Consider the following 16,182-nt stretch of genomic DNA (forward strand, 5'->3'; position numbering starts at 1 on the left):
CGCGACGAGCGCTCCGTTACCGGGCGGGCGGGGCGGGGAGAAGAGAGCCGGTTCGCTGACGTCACGACCGCAACGGTGACGTGAGTACGCGGCCGAGGGACGGAGAAGACACCGGCGCTGGAACGGGAGAGGGCGTGCGGGGAGAAGGCGATAGAACTGCGCACGCGCAACTCCCACACGGACTCCAACTGCCGGCAGCCTCCGCGCGCGCGGCGAGGCCCCCGCGCAGGTCGGCCGTACCCCGCCTGCTCCGCCTTCCCGCCGCCTACATTCCCCCTCCGCGCTCCTCGCTCTTCCCTCAGACCTTCAGCAGGATTCCCCCCCGCTCCGTCCCCACCCGCTTCCCCCCGTTCTCCCGCGCTCTCCGCGCAGGCGTTCGCCGCGGCCACCCCGAGCTGCTGAGGCCCCCTCTCTCTCCCCGCGCGCCCACTCCCGTTATTGGCCGCCGTGCTCCGCTCACCGGTTCCTATTGGCTCCGCGCCGCCGCGCCGCCCCTTTCTGTGGGCGTGCCCGCTGCTGGCCCCGCCTCCCCGCTATATAAGCCCCGCCGGGCCGCCGCGGCGCTGCCATCGCGGGCGGGAGGCGGCGGGCGCGGACTCCCCTCGCGCGCGCTTCCCCCCGCTCCCCCCTCCGGTGGCGCATGCGCGGGGGCGGCGCGGCGCAGCGCGCAGGCGCGGGCCGGGCCGCCATGGCGGCGGCGCCTGAGGCCTTCCTGGTGCCGCCGCCGCCTCCTCCCGCCGCCGCCGCGCCACCCCCGGGGCCGCCCGAGCCCCCGCGGCCCCGCAATGGCCTCCGCGCCGCGGGCGGCGGCGGGAAGCGGCGCAGCAGCTGCGGGGCGAAGCAGCCGGCGTGGAAGCGGCGGCGCCGCGCGGCCTCGGAGTGCGGCCCGGTGCTGCCCTCAGAGTTCCTGCTCGGCGGGAACATCTTCGACCCGCTCAACCTCAACAGCCTGCTGGACGAGGAGGTGAGCCGCGCGCTGAACGCGCGCACGCCGCAGTCCTCGCCGCTCCCGCAGCGCGGCCGCGACCCGGTGGAGATCCTGGTGCCGCGGGACATCACGGACCCGCTGAGCCTGAACGCGCCGGGCGAGGCGCTGCGCCTGGCGTCCCCGGCCAAGAGCGCCCGCCGCCGGCACCGCCACCGCGGCCAGCAGCGGGGCGCCGGCACCGCGGGCAGCGCCGCTCCGGCCGGCGAGGAGCCCGCCCGCCCCGCCGAGCCCTCCGCCGCCGCCACCGCGCCGCCCTGCCCCGCCGCCCTGCCCGCCACCGGCCGCCACCGCAAGCGCCGACGGACTTGCAGCAAATCCGAGGGGCCTCGCCCTCCTCCTCCTCCTCCTCCTCCGCCCCCCGCGGCCACCGAGAAACCGGCGAAACCCTCCGGGAAAGCGGCGCAGCGGCCGCGGCACCAGGTGCGCAAGTTCCAGTACGGGAATTACTGCAAATACTACGGGTACCGCAACCCGGACGTGGAGGACGCGCGGCTGCGGGCGCTGCGGCCCGAGTGGTTCGCGGGCAAGGAGGTGCTGGACGTGGGCTGCAACGTGGGGCACCTGACGCTGAGCATCGCCAAGCGCTGGGCGCCCGCCCGCGTGGTGGGGCTGGACATTGACGGGCGGCTGATCCGCTCGGCCCGCCAGAACATCCGCCACTACCTGTCCGAGGGGCTGGGGGCGGCGGACGGCGAGGCGGGGGGCGCCAGGAAAGGTTTCCCCGCCGCGCTCCTGGCCAGCCGCGGCCCCATCGCCGCCCCGCAGCTGCCGCCCGACGGGCCCGGCGCCGCCGACTTCCCGCACAACGTGGTGTTCGTCACGGTGAGTTCGGGATGGGTTTTGGGGGGGGGGGGTCTCGTGTGTTTTAGGGGGCTCTCGGTGGGTCTGAGGAGGTGCAAGGAGCGTGTGAGGTGTTTGGGATGGGTTTTGGGAGGTGAGGGTGGGGCTGAAGCGGGCTCCGAGTGGAGTTTTAGGAAGGTCTTGTGTGGGTTTTAGGGGGTTTGGAAGCCGCACTGGGTGCAGAGGGGGCTCGAGTGGAGTTTTAGGGGTGGTCTCAGTGGATTTGAGGGTGTGACAGGAGTGTGTGAGGTGTCTGGGATGGGTTTTGGAAGGTCTGAAAGGGACGTGTGGAATGTTTTAGGGGGTCTGAGGGTATCACAGGTAGGTTGGGGGGTTGGTGAGGTTTTTGGGAGGGCGTTTGTGGGGTTTTAGGGGGTTTTGGTGGGTTTAGAGCGCTTGAGGAGAGTTTTCAGTGGATCTTAGATGGGTTCTGGGGGGTCCTGGCAGCCCTAGAGAGATAAGGGGGGCAGGTTTGGGGGTCTCCAGCGAGACTGGGGGTCGCTTTAGAGGGATTTGTGGCATGACAAGTAGCGCAGGAAGATTTTGGGGTGAGTTCCAGGGTTTCCTTTATGAGCCTGAAAGCATCAGCAGGGTATTGGAGTGGTGGCTAACCCCCCATTCCATCCTAGGAATCCCCAAAACCCCTGAGTGGGGTTCAGTGTGTGCTCCCCCAATACCCCAAAAATACCCGTGGGGGGCTCGGGGTATTTCCAGAACCCTTCAGTGGGGCTCAGCTGTGCTCCCACCCCCCAAAACACTCTCAGGGGGGTCTCCCCCTGTCCTTTTCCCCCCCCAAACCCCTCAGGGTGTCTCACCCCGTGCCCCCTCCCCAGGGGAACTACGTGCCGGAGCGGGAGGAGGCCGTGGGGGCGCAGCGCCCCGAGTTCGACGTGGTGCTGCTGCTGTCCCTCACCAAGTGGGTGCAGCTCAACTGGGGCGACGAGGGGCTCAAGCGGCTCTTCCGGAGGGCGTTCCGGCACCTGCGGCCCGGGGGGCTGCTGCTGCTGGAGCCGCAGCCCTGGGAGTCCTACCGCAAGCGCAAGGGGCTCACCGTGAGTCTGGGGGGGCTGAAGGGGCTCACCGTGAGTCTGGGGGGGTCTGGGGGGGTCTGGGGGTTATTGTTGGGGTCACAGAGGGGTTTTGGGGGGGCTGCTGCTGCTGGAGCCGCAGCCCTGGGAGTCCTACCGCAAGCGCAAGGGGCTCACCGTGAGTCTGGGGGGGCTCTAAAGGGGCTCACCGTGAGTCTGGGGGGGTCTGGAGGGGTCTGGGGGTTATTATTGGGGTCACAGAGGGGTTTTGGGGGGGCTGCTGCTGCTGGAGCCGCAGCCCTGGGAGTCGTACCGCAAGCGCAAGGGGCTCACCGTGAGTCTGGGGGTCATTACTGGGTTGTTATTGGGCTCACCGTGAGTCTGGGGGTGTCTAAAGGGGTTCACCGTGAGTCTGGGGGGGTCTAGGGGTCATTGTTGGGTCATTATTGGGGTCACAGAGGGGTTTTGGGGGGGCTGCTGCTGGAGCCGCAGCCCTGGGAGTCCTACCGCAAGCGCAAGGGGCTCACCGTGAGTCTGGGGGTCATTGTCGGGTTGTTATTGGGCTCATTGTGGGTCTGGGGGGGTCTGGGGGTCATTATTGGGGTCACAGGAGGTCTGGGGGGTCATTATTGGGGTCACAGAGGGGTTTTGGGGGGGCTGCTGCTGCTGGAGCCGCAGCCCTGGGAGTCCTACTGCAAACACAAGGGGCTCACCGTGAGTCTGGGGGGGCTGAAGGGGCTCATTGTGGGTCTGGGGGGCTCTAAAGGGGCTCACTGTGAGTCTGGGGGGGTTTGAAGGGGCTCATTGTGGGTCTGGGGGTCATTATTGGGGTCACAGGGGGTCTGGGGGGCTCTAGGAGGTCATTGTTAGGTCATTATTGGGGTCACAGAGGGTTTTGGGGGGGCTGCTGCTGCTGGAGCTCCAGCCCTAGGAGCCCTGCTGCAAGTGCAAGGGGCTCACTGTGAGTATGGGGGGGCTCTAAAGGGCTCACCCATGAGTCTGGGGGGTCTGAGGGTCATTGTTTGGGTCATTATTGGGGTCACAGGGGGTCTGGGGGGCTCTGAGGGTCATTGTTGGGGTCATTGTTGGGGTCACAGAGGGGTTTTGGGGGGCTGCTGCTGCTGGAGCCCCAGCCCTGTTACTGCATCACAAATGTGAGGGGCTCACGGTGAGGTTTGGGGGGTTTTGGGGAGGGTCATAAAGAGGTCTGAGGGATCTTTGGGGGGTTCTAAAGGGGTCTGGGGGGGGTCACACAGGGGGTCACACACAGTTTTGGGGTGCTCAGAGAGGGCTCTGGAGGGTCACAGGGGGGTTATAAAGAGTCTTGGGGGGACTCCTGGTTGGGTTTGCCAAGTCAGTGATGGCTGAGGGGGTTTTGGGGGTTCTCAGTGGGGTTTTGGGGGTTCTCAGTGGGGTTTTGGGGGTTCTCAGTGGGGTTTTGGGGGGTTGTACATGGGGCTAAAGGAGGTTCCAGGAAGTTTCAGGAGGGTTTGGTGTCAGAAATGGAATTTTAGGGTTTCATTTTGAGGAGTTAAAAGGAACCCCCTTGCGTTTAGGGGCGTCTCAGGTGAGTTTTGTGGGGGGGGGGTGACCACGGGGTTTTGGGGGGGATCTCTCAGATTTCAGGGGGGATCTCTCAGATTTCAGGGAGGATCTCTCAGATTTCAGGGGGGGATCTCTCAGATTTCAGGGGGGTCTCTCAGATTTCAGGGGGGTCTCTCAGATTTCAGGGGGGATCTCTCAGATTTGGGGTTTTGGCTCCCAGGAGACGACGTACCGGAACTACCAGCGCATCCGGCTGCGGCCCGAGCAGTTCCCCGCCTACCTGACCTCGCCCGAGGTGGGGTTCGAGCGCTGCGAGCTGCTGGGGACCCCCCAGCACAGCTCCAAAGGTAGGGGGACCCCAAAATCCCTGTGGGGATCCCAAATCCCAGAGCTGAGACCCCGAATCTCAGGGTGGAGATAGCAAATACCAGAGTCAGAACCCGAAATCGCAGGGTGGGGACGGTAAATCTGAGTCAGGACCCCAAATCCCAGAGTTGAAATCTCAAATCCCACAGTGGGGATCCCAAATCTGAGTCAGCACCCTAATTCACCAAGGTCAGGACCCCAAATCCCAGAGTGGGACCCCAAATCCCAGAGAGGTTTTAGGGGGGCACCTGCTTTGAGAGAAAATTAGGTTCTGGTGTGGGGGGGTGACACCCCAAATTGGGGGTTTGGAGGTGTTGTGAATGGGGGAATCACCTCAAACCCGGGGGGAGTTTGGGGCTGGGGGGTCCCTGGGCTGTTTTGGGGTGAAGTGGGAGCGTTCTAAATTCGGGGTCCCCCCCCTCACTCAATCCTTTTCCCCCCCAGGCTTCCAGCGGCCGATTTATCTCTTCCACAAGGGACGAGGTGACGCCCCCTGAGCCCCCCAAAATTCCCCCAATCTGGGGGGGCCCCGATGCTCGCAGGGTGGGGGAGGGGGGGGGGTCGCCCCCCACCCCACTGGATGCCAAACGGGGGGAGGGGGGGGCTCTGTTTGCCCCTCCCCCTCCCCCCAATTTTTGGGGTGTTCCCTCCCCCCCCCCCGGCGTTTGCCGTGGTTTGCTCTGTGCGAGGGGGGGGCCCCGCAATAAAGGAGGTGATTGGTCAGCTGGGGGGGATCGTTTTTGGGGGGGGGGGGGGAAATTACATAAAAAAACAGAAATAACTTTATTATTTTGGTGAAAAAAACGGGGATTTTTTTTTTTTTTTTTTTTTTTGTGGGGGGGAGGGTCTCAATGCCCCCCCCACTGCTGCAGCTTCTGGAACATGGCGAAGGTGGCTCCGGGGGGGCGGGGCAGCGCCCGGGGGGGCTCGGGGGGGGCGGGGGGGGGCAGCCAGGGCCAGCCCACCCCCCTGGCGACAGCCCCCTCCCCTGCCAGCGCCCCCAGCTGCGGCCCGGGCACCTGCGGGGACAGCAAGGAAGGGGTGGCATTTGGGGTGGGGGGTCTCACCTGGGGGGGGGGGATTTGGGATTTGGGGTGGGGTCTCACCTGGGGGGTGGGTGTGTGGGGGGTCTGGACGCCCCTGCGGGGTCCCGGCGGGGGGGGCACGGCCAGGCTGACCAGGCCCCGGAAGAGCCGCTGGGTTTGGGGCACGTTCATGGCTGAAAATGGGGAATTTGGGGGAAAAACGGGGCTGCACTGACCCCTCAGGCCAGCGCTGACCCCTCCCATCCCGCACTGACCCCTCCATCCCGCACTGACCCCTCGGTGACCCCTCCATCCCGCACTGACCCCTCGGTGACCCCTCCGTCCCCCACTGACCCCTAGGTGACCCCTCCATCCCGCACTGACCCCTCGGTGACCCCTCCATCCCGCACTGACCCCTCGGTGACCCCTCCGTCCCCGCTGACCCCTCGGTGACCCCTCGGTCCCCGCTGACCTGCTGCCGCCGCCCCGCCCATGGCGCTGCGAGCGGCGAACGAGCTGCCCAGGAGCGCGGCCGCGGCCCGGGGGGCGTCGAACGGTTCGGGGGGCGCCCCCCACGGCCCCCCCCGGCTGCTGTGCAGGGTGGGGGTCGCCAGCGTGGGGAGCGCCCCCTCCTCATCCTCCTCTTCCTCAGCCTGGAGCGCGGGACCGGGCGCGAAACGCACCTGGGAACGGGAGAACCGGGGTCCCCAAACCGGCCCGGCCCAGTTTTGGGGTGTCCCGTGTTTCCCCCCGAGCATTTCAGGGGGGTGTCACCGCCCGCCGCTCCCCGGTGCACTGGGGTTTGAGGTGTCCCGTTCTGCACCCCCGGTGTTTTGGGGTTCTCCCCTCCCCCACCTGACGGTTGCTCCCCTCGCGCCCCCCCCGCCTCAGGATCCCCCCGGGCGGCGGCGGCGGCGGCACCGGGCCCGCGCGCGGCTTCATGGCGCCGGAAGTCAGGGCCACTTCCGGTGATGGCCACGCCCCAAAACTGACCTCACAAACATGGCGGAGCCGCCACCACCCTGTCGCTTCCCTTCCCAACATGGCGCCCCCGTTGGTCTCGCCCTTCCCAACATGGCGCCCCCGGCTGCGCCTCGTTGGCCGCGGGTTCGAGTCCCGCCCCTCCCCGAACCCCAAATCCACCCGAGTTTTTCTCCAAAATTACCACGGCCCCTCCCCCGTGCTGTAAAAATCGCGGGTTTATTAAAAAAGGCCCCAAATAGCGCAGGAAGGGTGAGAGAGCTGAGCGGCACTCCCTCCCTCCCTCGCAGTGAAGCAGCAGTGGTGCAGCGAGCGTGGAGCCCCCTGCCCGCCCCTGAGACTCTCGTGCGACCCCCGGGCTCAGGGCGGCGCGGGGGGCGGCCCGGGGGGCTTCAGGGACAGCAGGCGGGCCAGCTGCTGTGGGGTGGCGAGTGCCCGCAGCAGGAGGTTCTCCCTCTCCAGCGCCGCCCGCCGCTCGCTCAGCTCCCGGATCTGCTCCCGCAGCGCCTCCACCTCCTCCCGCACCGCCAGCAGCAGGTGGGACTTCACCAGGTCCTGCAGGGACAGGGGTCAGGGTACCCCCAGAGCCCCCCATCTCCGCCCATTCCTACATCCAGCTCCCACAGCCCCCTGACCCTTAGTTAACCCTAACTCAACGCCCCCAACTTCTCCCTTCCAGGACCCTCAGCTGCCATTCCCGAGCCCCCCACCCCATTTCAGGCCGGTCCCCCTCCCCTGACACCCCCGGCTCTCACCATGGCCCTCTCAATCTTGTTGTCGATGGCGCTGGCGCCGCTCCCGGTGCTGGCACGGGAGGGAGACAGGGACGGTGTCAGACGGACAGACGGACACCGCCCCTCCCCCACGCTGGACACCTCGGGTGCGTGGGGGAGGGGCAGAGTTTCTTTCCCCATTTTTCGGGGTGGGGGAGGGGAATGGCGCCCCTCCCTCGCACGTGCCCGGCCCCGCCCCCCCGCCTCACCCCTCGTCCTCGCTCTCCTCGCCAGCCAATCCCAGGCGCGCGCTCAGCTCGGCCCCGCCCCCTGGGCGTGGCGAGGGGGGTTTGGGGGGCAGCGCCTGTAAACAAAGCGGGGAGGGGGCGTCGGGGAGGGGGCGTGGTCACGGAGGCCCCGCCCCTCCCCGGAGACCCCTCCCCCCTCACCTGCTGCACGAGCTGCGCGAAGGCACCGAGGGAGCGGGGCTGGTGCGGGGCGGGCCCGGCGCGGGGCGCGTCCAGCGACACCGGCAGCCGCCCCCCGCCGCCCCGCGGGGACGCGTCCCGCTCGTAGAAATCGCGGCACAGCCAGCGGCCCCGCCGCAGCACCTCCCCGGGCGCCAGCAAGCGGACGAGGCGGAACCGGGACCCGCTGGGGCTGCCGGAGGAGGAAGGCGAAGAACCGGTGGCGGCGCCGGAGGCATCGCCGGGCGCGTTCCCGCTGCCGCCGCGGACGCTGGTGATGGCGAAGCCGCTTTTCTTGCGGCTCATGGGGGCGGCGGCGGCGGGAGGAGGAGGAACATGGTGGGGCCGGCCCGGAGCCGTTACCGGCGGCGACGGCGGCAGCACCCGGAAGTGGGAACCGGAAGTGATGTTGCTCTTTAAGGTGTTGCCGGGCCGCCCCCGGCCACGCCCCCTCGGCGGCAGCCACGCCCCAGAGCCACGTGACCGCCCGGCTCGTGCCGCCGGTCCTCCGCGCCGCCAGGGGGCGCCATCGCGGCGGCGGCGCGTCCCGGACGCTGCGTCAGCGCCAATGGAGCGGCGCGAGCGGGAGGCGGGAGCGGCCGGTGAGGGCGGAGGGGAGGGATGGGGGTGGGCCCGGTGCCCCTCCCGCGCCCGGTGACCACCCGCTGCCCCTCCCCCGCAGGCCGCTAGACCACCCCCCGCCATGGGCCAACGCCCCCCGTGAGCCCCCGGCCCGGGCCCGGCCGTGCTGGCGGCGGCGGGGGGGGGGGGGTGCGGCGCAGGATTCGCCCCCCCCCCAACCCTGGGACCCCCGAGAGAGCGACAGGTAACGAGGGGCGGGGTGGGAGGAGGCCGAGAGAGCCGGGGGGGGCTCGGAGCATCCCGGTGTCCGGGCGGGGCTGGGGGTGATGGGGGGACCCCAGGATTGGGGATGATTTCAGCGTTCGGGTGGGGAGGGGTCGCCTGGGGGTGCTGGGGGGGAGCGGACGGGCTCGGGGGATCCCCAGCGCCGGTGTGAGCGGAGGGAACCGGGTGTCCGGCGGCGCTCGGGTGGGTCTGGGGACAGCCGGCATCACCGCGGAGGGGCTGGGGGACCCCGACGGGCGGGGGTCGGGGGGACCCCGGGATCCCTTGAGGTGGAGGGAAGGGCAGAGGGAGCCGCGGTCCAGGTGGGGAGGGGATCCTGGGGGGTCCGGGGGGTTTGGGGAGGGGGAACACCGGGACCCGAGCTCCAGCGGGGGTTTAGGGTTTGGGGGTCGCGGTGGGCAGGGGCATGTGGAGCTCCGGGAGGGGCGAGGGATGGTGGGTGGGGGGGGTGTCAGGACCAGAATTCGGGGGGCGGGGGGCAGTGGTTGGGGTGGTGGGGGGGGTCCCCGGTCAGGGGGCGGGGTCTAAAGGCCCCGCCCCCAGCCATGAGCGCCCCCCCGCGGTCGGAGCTCGCCGCCGCCGCCGCCGCCCTGCTGCGCCTGGGCGAGGAGCGCCCCCCCGCGGCCGCCATGAGCCTGCTGCAGCGCAAGGGCCGCCCCGAGTGGCGCCCCCGCGAGGAGGAGCCGCGCAAGGGGTGAGGGGGCGGCGGGGGGGACACCGCGGGGGGGACACAGAAACCCCCAGGGATACTCCAGGGGGGAGCCAGTAGCCCTGGGAGCACCCTGGACCACTCTGGGGGTGACACTGGGAATCCCTCGCGTCCGCCCTGGGAGATCACTCAACCCCTTGGAAATCTCCCCAACTCGCCTGGGGGAAGCTGGGACCGCTGCCCCTCCCCAGCCCCAGTGCCCCCCTGCCCTCCTGGGACTGACCCCGGGACCCCTGGCCCAATTCCTGCACCTCAGATCTCCCCAGAGATGAGGGGCCCCCGTTCCGCCCTGCACCGCAGCAGCGAAGTCAGAGGCTCTCTGAGGGGGTCGGGGCGTCCCCAGAAATGTCGGGGCCGCCCTGACCCCTGTGTCGCCCCCCCAGGATCCCCAAGGCGCGGGAGGGGGGGTCCCTGCGGCGCCCGCTGCGTGTGGGGTTCCTGACGCTGCCGGCGCCGCAGGAGCGCGGCCCCCGGCCCTGCGCCCCCGGCATGGCCCCGCGCTCGCTGTCCTGCCACGCCGTGGGGCTCCCCGACTCGGGGGTGCCCCTGCGCCCCCCCGGGCCCCGCTCCGGGCCCCCCGAGGGCCGGGGCCTGGAGGCGCCGCCCGCCAAGAGAGGGGGTGAGTGCAGCTGGGGGGGTTTGGGGGGGGCTGGCGGGCTCAGGGATTTTGGGGGAGAAGGGCGGGGTCCCGGGGAGGTTTGGGTGGCAGGGAGGGGACACCGGGAATGTGCGGGGGCGCGTACCGGCCCCTGACACCCCTCCCTTCCCCAGGCACCCCCCGGGGGGGCTGCGTGCGGCAGACGCCCCCCCTGAAGCCCTCGCGCAGCCCCCAGACCCGTTTGTCGGCCGGAGCCCCCCCGCCGCCCGTGGCCGAGCAGGGCGAGGCGGAGGAGCCGGTGTACATCGAGATGGTGGGGGACGCCCGGGGGGTCCCGGGGGGCGACCCGCGGCGGGCGGGGCCGGGCGGAGCCCCCCCCCCACCCGCCGAGGAGCCCGAGGCCATTTACGAGGAGATGAGCTGCCCCCTGCCCGCGGGGGAGGGGCCGGGACACGCCCCTTTCGCGGGACACGCCCCTTTCCACGGACACGCCCCGCACTCCGCCCACGCCCCTTTCGGCGGCCCCGCGCTGCACTCCGGCCACGCCCCCTACGCCGGACACGCCCCTTTCTCCGGACACGCCCCTCACGCCGGCCGCGCCCCCTTCATCGGCCACGCCCCTTTCTCCGGCCCCGCCCCCATCCCGCCGCCTTTCCCCAACCTGCTGCCGCCCCGCCCACCCCCGCTGGCCCCGCCCCCCGAGGCCGCCTCCCGCCTCCCCCTCCCCTCGCGCCGCGATGCCCCGCCCCCCGCGCGCGCGCGCAGCCACTCCACGCCCCTCCCCCCGCACCACGCGCCGGGAGGGGCGGGGCGCGAGCGCGGGGGGGCGGGGCTGGGGCCGCTGCCCCTCCCACCCTCCGCCGAAGCCCCGCCCCCCGGGAAGCGCCCGCCCGCCTACGAGAGCCTGCGCGGGGGCGTGGCCTCGGCAGGCCCCGCCCTCGGCCGCGAGGAGGACCCGCCCCTTCGCCGGGGGGGCGGAGCCTCGGCCCGGCGCGGGAAGGAGACTGAGAGTGAGTGACAGGGGCGGGGCGGGGCTTGCGGGAGGCCACGCCCCGCGGGCGGGACTTACACCCCCCTCCCTTTTGGCAGAGGCGCCGGAGCCCCCCCGGGAGGAGCGGGGGGGGGCCGGCTCGGTTCCGCCCCCCTCGGGGATCCCGGTCCGGGCCGAGGGGCCCCGGGGGCGGCCGGGACCCCCCCTGCCCTGCCAGACCTTCCCCGCCTGCGGGAGACCCTCGGGTACGTGCGGAGGGGCGGGAGGGGCACGGGGGGCAGGAGGTGACAGGAGGATGCCGGAGGGGGGACATCTCGGGGACATTTGGGGGGCAGGGGGTCTCGGGGGGACACTGGGGGTGACATCTCGGGGACATTTGGGGGGCAGGGGGTCTCGGGGGGACACTGGGGGTGACATCTCGGGGACATTTGGGGGGCAGGGGGTCTCGGGGGGACACTGGGGGTGACATCTCGGGGACATTTGGGGGGCAGGGGGTCTCGGGGGGACACTGGGGGTGACAGCCCTGTGTCCCCCTGACCCCGCGTCCCCCCTCCCCCCGCAGAGCTCCCCGGGGGTCCCCGCCTGGGCCGCTCCGCCTCCACCTCGGGGGTGCGCCAGGCCGGGGCCCCCCCGTTCCCACGGGCTCCCCCCTCCTCGCGCCCCCTCTCCGGGGGGGTCCCCGGGGGGGGTTTCCCCGCCGCCGCCGCGCCCCCCCGGCCCCGGGACGGGCAGCTGCAGGAGGTGATCGACCGAAAGCGCTGCGTGTGCACCGAGATCAAGGCGCGGGGGGGGCGGGGGGGGGGGGCTGTGCAAGCAGGACAGCCTGCCCCCCCTGCCCGCCCCCCCCGCCTGGAAAGGGGGTCCCCCCGCTCCCGAGGGGGGCCGGCCCCCGCCCCCGCCGCCCCCCGGCACGCCCCCGGCCCGCCGGCCGCACGCCGTGCTCTGGGACACCGCCATCTGACCCGCCCCCCGGGGTGCCTGGAGCACCCCAAATCCTGCCCCTGGAATGGGGGGGGGGCCCCGAAATCATTGGGGGGGCTCCTAAGGATAAAATGGGGAGGGGGGATCCTGAAGTGGGGAGGGGGGGGCGACGCGGCTGGGCCGGGTTGGGGAGAAACGGGGGGGGGTATTTATGGTATGTTGAGCCCCCCCAAAAACGAACCTGGGGGGGGGAAACGCTCCGAACACAAAGGGGGGGGATGGAGACCACCCCTCCCGGGGTAACAGGGAGGGACCCCAAAAAATGGGGGAGGAAAAAAATAGCCCTGAAAGTTGGGGAGAGTTCGAGCCCCAAATTAAGGGGGGATTAAATCCCCTCCACTAATGGGGGTGTGGATCCTCAGTATCGGGGTGCAGCTCCCCCTGTGAACTTTGGGGGGGTCCCTAAAATGGGGGGGGGGGGTCGAGCTCCCCAATCCCGGGGGTTCCCCCGTCCCTGGGGGTGTCCAGCCCCCCGGAAGGGGAGGGTGCTGTAACCGCTTTGCAATGTATTTATGGGGGGGTATTTATGGGGGTGCATCAAGCAGGGGCCGGGGGTCGGGGTTCCACTCCGGGGGTCCGCAGTGCGGCCTGTGGGGGGGCTGGGGGGGGTGTTGTGTTGGATTTTGGGGTGGGGGGCCCCCAGTGCGGGGAGGGGGGGGGTGTGAGAGGGGAGGGGGGATCTCCTCTGGGATTTTGGGGGGGGGGGGGGGGGAATAGGGGGGCGAAGGGACCCCCCAACCCTTTCCTGGGACCCCCCCCCCAGGCCCTCTGTGCCTCATCAGCCCCCCCAGCCCCCCGTTACCAGAATTGCCTTCGTCCCCGCGGGGTCCGGGGGGGCCCCGATTTGGGGGGGAGGGCGGGGCGTGGGGACGGGGGGGTTTTGTAATGTGGTTCTGTGCACTATTAAAGAGAGATGCAGCTGGAAAGTGCCTGCTCGGGGCCCTCCCCCTACAGCCCCTCACAGCACGGACAGAGGGAGAGAACGGGGTTGGGGAGGGGGGGATAGTGGTGAATTTGCGAGGAAGTGACTTAAAATGAAAGGGAATAATAGATTGTAGGAAACCAACTCGAAGGAGGGAAGGAAGGCGTGGGTTTTTTTGAGGGGAAAAAGAACCCAAAAAGGGCTGGAGGAGTGGCAATAATGGTGAAGTTTTATTAGGGAGCCTTTACCTCGGAAGAGGAATTTTTCCCTGTGTCCATGAGGGGGGAAGTCGCTGAGGGGACGAAAAAGGCAGGAAGAGCCAGGGATGTGAAGACCCCCAGAGCCCCGTCCCTCACCGCAGGAGAACGCGGGACGTTCCCGCGGTGAAAAGCGCCGGTTTTCCGTGAAACCCCAAACCGGGGGCGCTGCCCGCGCGTCCCCTCAGGCCGAAAGGGCGGGAAGAGGCGCCGCGTAGCGCGGGCCGCCAGGGGGCGCTGCTCGCCGCGCGCGGCCAATCAGCGGAGACGCTCGGAAGGGGCGGGGCTTCGCGTGTATCCAATCAGCGGACACGCTCGGAAGGGGCGGGGCTTCGCGTGTATCCAATCAGCGGACACGCTCGGAAGGGGCGGGGCTTCGCGTGTATCCAATCAGCGGCCGCGCTCGGAAGGGGCGGGGCTTCGCGCGTATCCAATCAGCGGAGACGCTCGGAAGGGGCGGGGCTTCGCGTGTATCCAATCAGCGGCCGCGCTCGGAAGGGGCGGGGCTTCGCGTGTATCCAATCAGCGGCCGCGCTCGGAAGGGGCGGGGCTTCGCGTGTATCCAATCAGCGGCCGCGCTCGGAAGGGGCGGGGCCCCGCCGCAGCGGGAAGATGGCGGCGGGCGGCGGCGGCGGCACCGGGCCGGGCGCGGGGCCCGGCGGAGGCTCCGCTGCCCGCAGGGGCAGCGCGGGCCGGGACGCGGAGGCCGAGGTTTGGTGCCGGCGGGTGCGGGAGCTGGTGAGCGCGGTTCCCGCCAACCGCCTCTGCTTCGAGTGCGGCCAGCGCGGCGTCACCTACGTGGACATCAGCGTGGGCAGCTTCGTGTGCACCGGCTGCTCTGGGGCGCTGTGAGCGGGGCGGGGCCGTGGGCGCGGGGACGGGGCCGAGGGCAGGCGGGGTCAGGGTGTGATGGGCGGGGCCACGCAGCCTCGAGCCGCCGTTGATTTGCTGCTCCAAATAGGGGCGGGGCTTAGCGGGAGGGGGCGGGGCCGCGGCACGTGGCTTCCCATGCTTGTGTTTTTGGGCGCCTCTTTTTTGAGAGAAAAGCTCCATTTCGGGTGTTTACGGGCGCAGGGGGGGGCGCTGACACCCCGAATCCCCACCCAGGCGGGGACTGAACCCCCCCCACCGCGTCAAGTCCATCTCCATGACGACCTTCAGCGAGGCCGAGGTGCTGTTCCTGCAGGCGCACGGCAATGAGGTAAGGGCGGGGCTGCGGAGGCGCTGCCCTCTCCAGCCCACCCTGCCCGCATCCCCACGTCCCCTCCCCGGCCCCCCCAGGCCTGCAGGCGGGTCTGGCTCGGCACCTTCGACCCCCGGAACTCGCTGCTGCCCGACTCCCGGGACCCGCAGAAGGTGAAGGAGTTCCTGCAGGAGAAGTACGAGAAGAAGCGATGGTACGGGGGGAGCCGGGGGCGCCGACACGGGCAGCACAGCCCGAGCGCCGCTCGGCCAATGCTCTGCCCTGCCCTCCCCACGGCAGGTACGTGGCACCAGAGCAAGTGAAACCAGAACAAGTGAAATCCCAAAGTACCGCAGCAGAGCCAGGGCCCCCCCCACGCCCTGCGTGGGGACACAGCGACACTGGCACAGGTGAGACCCGCCCACTTCTGGGGGTGCCCAGGGCGGGGGGCGCCACCCCCTGACCCTGCGGTGCCCCCCCAGCCCCGGCCGGCCGCCCACCCCCCTCCCCAGCCGGCCCGAAAGGCCAGCACCGACCTGCTGGCAGACATCGGGGGGGATCCCTTCGCCAGCCCCGCCCCGGCGCCCGCCTTCGCCGCTTTCCCCGGTGAGCTGCGGGCTCCGCGGGGCTGGGAGGGTCGTGGTCACGGAGCACGGGGGTGCTGGTGAGCCCGGGAGTGACCCCAGCCCCCTCGGCAGGCCCGGCCCCAGCCCGCTCTGCCTTCCCCAGCTTCACTGCCTTTGGAACCAGCCCTGGAGCGCCAGCGCTGGGGGGAGCCGTGCCTCCCTTCCACATCCCACCCACCACCACAGGTACCCTCAGACCCCCCCCCCAGGACTCTTGGGGTGCTCTTGTCGCCCTGTGGGGGATTTGGGAGGGGTTTGGTGCCCCCCAATACTTTTGGGACACCTGGGGTGAATGGGCAAGAGGAGTCAGGGTCTCTCCATTCCTGTTGGGGCTTTGGGGAGGGGGCTTCACACCCCTCCTTTGGACCCCTAAAACTGAGGGTGGGCCTAGGGGTGACACTTGTGCCCCCCCCAGGCTACACCAACCCCTTCACGGCCCCCGTGGCCCCCAGACCCTCCACCAACCCCTTCCAGAGCAACGGCCCCGGTGAGTGACCCCCTGACCCCCCCAGTTCCCAGGGTGGGGTCTGGGGGGACCCCAATTCTGTATCCCCTTTTTTAGGTGCTGCTTTCACCTCGCCCCCTGCCCCTGGAGGGTTCCCCAGCCCTTTCCAGGCTGATGGTAAGAGTTTGGGGGGGTGTTAAATATTGGGGCAACCTCTACCCAAGCCCCTCAGTGACCCCTCCCCGTTTCACCCCCCAGGTTTGCCTTTCGGCGGGTTCAACGTTGCCAAAGCTTCCACCAACCCCTTCGTGGTGAGGAGGGCACGGTGGGGGTGAGGAGGGGGAGGTTCCTGAACCCCCTTTCTCTGCTGCTGACCCCTCTTTGTGCCCCCCCCAGACGGTCCCGACCCCGGCAGCGCCGTTCGGCACCAGGCACCCGACCACCAACCCGTTCCTCTGACCGCGGCTGCGGGTGAGGGGCTCGGCCGAGCCCTCGGAGCCCTCACGGCCCTCGGAGCCCTCAGAGCCCCCCGCGGCTGCGTGTGGCGGCCCAGGCCGTGCACCGCTCCTCCCGCCTCCGCCGGGACCACCGTTCTATTTTTGTTCCGAGAGATTTATCGTGATATCTAATATATATTCGATAGAAACGGC

General features: G+C 70.1%; 5 protein-coding genes across 5 annotated transcripts; 3 read left to right on the forward strand and 2 right to left on the reverse strand.

Moving 5' to 3' along the window:
* Positions 1-567: 567 nt before the first annotated feature.
* Positions 568-5,490, forward strand: MEPCE (methylphosphate capping enzyme). Its single transcript, XM_056503503.1, has 4 exons — positions 568-1,810; positions 2,662-2,880; positions 4,622-4,748; positions 5,212-5,490. The coding sequence occupies exons 1-4, from the start codon at positions 641-643 to the stop codon at positions 5,262-5,264; spliced, it is 1,569 nt and encodes a 522-aa protein (XP_056359478.1). The 5' UTR covers positions 568-640; the 3' UTR covers positions 5,265-5,490.
* An 87-nt stretch (positions 5,491-5,577) lies between these two features.
* PPP1R35 (protein phosphatase 1 regulatory subunit 35) lies at positions 5,578-6,918 on the reverse strand. The gene is made up of 4 exons (XM_056503504.1): positions 6,648-6,918; positions 6,265-6,475; positions 5,874-5,986; positions 5,578-5,786 (listed from the first exon to the last, which is right to left on the reverse strand). The coding sequence occupies exons 1-4, from the start codon at positions 6,834-6,836 to the stop codon at positions 5,616-5,618; spliced, it is 684 nt and encodes a 227-aa protein (XP_056359479.1). The 5' UTR covers positions 6,837-6,918; the 3' UTR covers positions 5,578-5,615.
* A 55-nt stretch (positions 6,919-6,973) lies between these two features.
* On the reverse strand, positions 6,974-8,658 carry LOC130259396 (sperm acrosome developmental regulator-like). Its single transcript, XM_056503653.1, has 4 exons — positions 7,936-8,658; positions 7,756-7,850; positions 7,529-7,577; positions 6,974-7,328 (listed from the first exon to the last, which is right to left on the reverse strand). The coding sequence occupies exons 1-4, from the start codon at positions 8,656-8,658 to the stop codon at positions 7,134-7,136; spliced, it is 1,062 nt and encodes a 353-aa protein (XP_056359628.1). The 3' UTR covers positions 6,974-7,133.
* Positions 8,468-13,428, forward strand: LOC130259397 (basic proline-rich protein-like). The gene is made up of 8 exons (XM_056503654.1): positions 8,468-8,555; positions 8,636-8,779; positions 9,364-9,514; positions 9,913-10,148; positions 10,301-11,137; positions 11,217-11,363; positions 11,681-12,191; positions 13,383-13,428. The coding sequence occupies exons 3-8, from the start codon at positions 9,366-9,368 to the stop codon at positions 13,426-13,428; spliced, it is 1,926 nt and encodes a 641-aa protein (XP_056359629.1). The 5' UTR covers positions 8,468-8,555; positions 8,636-8,779; positions 9,364-9,365.
* A 427-nt stretch (positions 13,429-13,855) lies between these two features.
* Positions 13,856-16,182, forward strand: AGFG2 (ArfGAP with FG repeats 2). Its single transcript, XM_056503178.1, is given in 10 exon segments — positions 13,856-14,126; positions 14,386-14,479; positions 14,560-14,675; positions 14,762-14,920; positions 14,922-15,067; positions 15,160-15,273; positions 15,503-15,574; positions 15,650-15,709; positions 15,791-15,843; positions 15,929-16,182. Coding segments are annotated over 10 exon segments (1,113 nt in total). The 5' UTR covers positions 13,856-13,890; the 3' UTR covers positions 15,992-16,182.

The sequence above is a fragment of the Oenanthe melanoleuca genome, chromosome 14 (genome assembly GCF_029582105.1).
Source record: "Oenanthe melanoleuca isolate GR-GAL-2019-014 chromosome 14, OMel1.0, whole genome shotgun sequence".
Lineage (NCBI taxonomy): Eukaryota > Metazoa > Chordata > Aves > Passeriformes > Muscicapidae > Oenanthe > Oenanthe melanoleuca.

Excerpts from the sequence above, each read along its gene's own strand:
- MEPCE (XM_056503503.1), top strand. The coding sequence starts at position 641 with ATGCGCGGGGGCGGCGCGGCGCAGCGCGCAGGCGCGGGCCGGGCCGCC. Across the intron at positions 1,811-2,661 it reads ACAACGTGGTGTTCGTCACG|GGGAACTACGTGCCGGAGCG; the intron begins GTGAGTTCGGGA and ends CCCCCTCCCCAG. Across the intron at positions 2,881-4,621 it reads GCAAGCGCAAGGGGCTCACC|GAGACGACGTACCGGAACTA; the intron begins GTGAGTCTGGGG and ends TTTGGCTCCCAG.
- PPP1R35 (XM_056503504.1), bottom strand. The coding sequence starts at position 6,836 with ATGTTGGGAAGGGAAGCGACAGGGTGGTGGCGGCTCCGCCATGTTTGT. Across the intron at positions 5,987-6,264 it reads GGGCGGGGCGGCGGCAGCAG|CCATGAACGTGCCCCAAACC; the intron begins GTCAGCGGGGAC and ends CCCCATTTTCAG. Across the intron at positions 5,787-5,873 it reads CCCACACACCCACCCCCCAG|GTGCCCGGGCCGCAGCTGGG; the intron begins GTGAGACCCCAC and ends CTGTCCCCGCAG.
- LOC130259396 (XM_056503653.1), bottom strand. The coding sequence starts at position 8,658 with ATGGCGGGGGGTGGTCTAGCGGCCTGCGGGGGAGGGGCAGCGGGTGGT. Across the intron at positions 7,578-7,755 it reads GAGGAGAGCGAGGACGAGGG|CACCGGGAGCGGCGCCAGCG; the intron begins GTGAGGCGGGGG and ends CTCCCGTGCCAG. Across the intron at positions 7,329-7,528 it reads ACAAGATTGAGAGGGCCATG|GACCTGGTGAAGTCCCACCT; the intron begins GTGAGAGCCGGG and ends CTGTCCCTGCAG.
- LOC130259397 (XM_056503654.1), top strand. The coding sequence starts at position 9,366 with ATGAGCGCCCCCCCGCGGTCGGAGCTCGCCGCCGCCGCCGCCGCCCTG. Across the intron at positions 10,149-10,300 it reads GCCGCCCGCCAAGAGAGGGG|GCACCCCCCGGGGGGGCTGC; the intron begins GTGAGTGCAGCT and ends TCCCTTCCCCAG. Across the intron at positions 11,364-11,680 it reads CGCCTGCGGGAGACCCTCGG|AGCTCCCCGGGGGTCCCCGC; the intron begins GTACGTGCGGAG and ends CTCCCCCCGCAG.